Raw genomic sequence first — 2,500 nt, 5'->3', positions numbered from 1 at the left:
TACATGATCAAAAACTTAAAAATCTGATAGTACTAATTGAGAGTATAAATGAAACGCAACTTTTAATTTCTGATATATTTACATCAATGTTCTGGCAATACAGCAACATTATGTAGATGAAGATTGTAGCTCTGGTAATATACAAGGAACCAGCACAATGTCTGAAATAGAAAAAAAGTTTTACATTTTTTTCAGCTAAAGGTCAAATGTAAAATTACAATCATTGAAACTGTACATAATAAAACATACATATTATTAATTTTACCGATTGGAATATGAACACACACACACACACACACACATATATATATATATATATATATATATATATATATATACATACATAATACATAAACACACACCCCCACACACACGCACACCCACCCACATATATATATATACACACACATATACATACACATTCATGCGTATGTACTCTAGTAGTTCAGGGGGAACATCCATTGTCTGGAACCGAGTACAAGACCTTTGAGCGTGCCTCCATATTATACCTGGCACTATGATTAATCTCCTGCACTCATGAATTTCATGGGTAGTTCATTTGCCTCATCCACATAATTTTTTTTCCCTCAGAGCTCCCCGTGAGTGGAATTTGTGTTATGGAGTACGTTTTATCTTCTTATGAAATTCTTCCGTATCTAGAATTGGTATTTTTCAGTGCGCAGTGCCTATATGTGTTATGTTTTTGTTTTTTTTAGTGTACATTATGACTTTTATATTAAGTTTCTATCTAACACTTCCCACGTTAGTTAAGTAAGGTTCCTACAGGCATACTGTAACTGTAGGACTTGCTTCCTAGTGTCCAAAAGTGTCCTAAAACCACAGGATACTATTACACTGTACAGTCAGCCATAACGGTAAATCCCAAAATCCCCAAACATAAATTTGTACCCAAAAGAATGACCCCCCCCCCCCCAAACAAAAAAAAAAAAAAAAAAAAAAAAAAAAAATAATAATAATAATAATAAAAAATAATAATAAAAAAATAAAAAAAATCCAAAATATTCGCGGTTCACGGTAGAAACATCGACTTTACCCCCAACACATCCCTGAAATTGTCACTCAACCTGGAAACAAGTGGTTACAGGTGATGGAAAAGTACAAGAACTTTTCGCTCTCTTGCTCTATCGGGGAAGCCAAGCGGGGAAAGTAGTCTGGGTACACACACACACACACACACACGCACACACACATTGGAACAGCGAGCACCGGATTTCGGTTGAGTGAAGTTTCCAGATATGTTTCTTAGTCGTTGAGTCAAAAACGCTGTCGTGCGGTCAACATACTTGGTGTTAATAAATGTATGAAATTTACAGACACACACACGCACACACACACACACACACACACACACACATATATATATATATATATATATATATATATGTGTGTGTGTGTGTGTGTGTGTGTGTGTGTGTACATGTATGTGTATGCGTATGTATATGTATATGTGCGCGTGTGTGCGTCCGTGTGTGCGCGCGCGCGCGTGTGTGCATATATATATGTATATATATATATATATATATATATATATATATATATATATATATATACACACACACACACACACACACATACACACATAACATACACACACACACACCTACAGAAACAGATAAACCTATTCAAATATCAAGCGCATGCATTTGTGTTTTTGTTTACAAGCATTCTCTTCCTTTTTTTAAACCAACCGTAAAGACAATTATGTACTTGCTTACCTCCAATAATCTCTACCTCAAGGACTTGCAAGAGGGAAAGTCCGGAAGTTGAAGCAACACTACGCTGCAAGGTCTGCACAGCTTCAACAGTGGGCAACGCTCAACCTGTTGGAGTAAATTTCCACGCAAAACTTTGGAATATAAAGGGGTTTACTTCGTATACAAAAATATAGAACGAAGATTTTTTGAATAACAACTATAACTATAACATATATATTCCCTCAAGCTTATTTATCGATCGATCTATCTTTACATCTATCATGTATCTATACAACACATTAAAAAAAAAAAAAAAAAATGCTATGCCATCTTACCTTATTTTTAGAATAACAACTACAACTATAAAATATATTCCCACAAACCTATCCATCGATCGATCTATCTTTACATCTATCATGTATCTTTACAACACATTAAAAAAAAAAAAAAAATGCTGTGCCATCTTACCTTATTTTTAGAATAACAACTACAACTATAAAATATATTCCCACAAACCTATCCATCGATCGATCTATCTTTACATCTATCATGTATCCTTATAACACATTTTAAAAATTCTCCGCTATGAAATCTTACCTTACTAACCTATCGATCGATCTATCTTTACATCTATCACGTATCTTTACAACACATAAAAAAAAAAAAAAAAAAATAAATAAATAAATAAATAAATAAATACAAAAATAAATAAAATGCTATGCCATCTTACCTTACTAACCTCAATAGTCTCCACCTCCTTAAAGTAAGCCGTTTCGGAAACTCTT

At 33.5% G+C, this 2,500-nt stretch overlaps 1 protein-coding gene across 3 annotated transcripts in view; it reads right to left on the bottom strand.

The window, feature by feature from the left end:
* Positions 1–60: 60 nt before the first annotated feature.
* The window catches only part of LOC122254036 (uncharacterized), a 6,759-nt gene continuing 4,319 nt past the window's right edge, over positions 61–2,500 (bottom strand). For 2 of the 3 annotated variants that reach the window (XM_086542084.1, XM_086542085.1), the window contains exons 3-5: positions 2,446–2,500; positions 1,737–1,841; positions 61–161 (exon numbers count right to left, since the gene is read on the bottom strand). The exon at positions 2,446–2,500 is cut by the window's right edge and continues 386 nt beyond it. In XM_086542084.1, the coding sequence (XP_086398210.1) occupies positions 1,749–1,841; positions 2,446–2,500 (148 nt within the window). In that variant the 3' untranslated portion in view covers positions 61–161; positions 1,737–1,748. The remainder of the gene's footprint in view (positions 162–1,736; positions 1,842–2,445) is intronic. The other variant, XM_043017506.2, reaches the window with a different exon arrangement.

Source organism: Penaeus japonicus, unplaced genomic scaffold, assembly GCF_977035675.1.
Source record: "Penaeus japonicus unplaced genomic scaffold, GWHDUDI00000001_assembly GWHDUDI00000011, whole genome shotgun sequence".
In the NCBI taxonomy this organism is placed as follows: domain Eukaryota; kingdom Metazoa; phylum Arthropoda; class Malacostraca; order Decapoda; family Penaeidae; genus Penaeus; species Penaeus japonicus.
The sequence above is the reverse complement of the archived record's forward strand: the minus strand, read 5'-3'. Positions and strand labels throughout refer to the sequence as shown.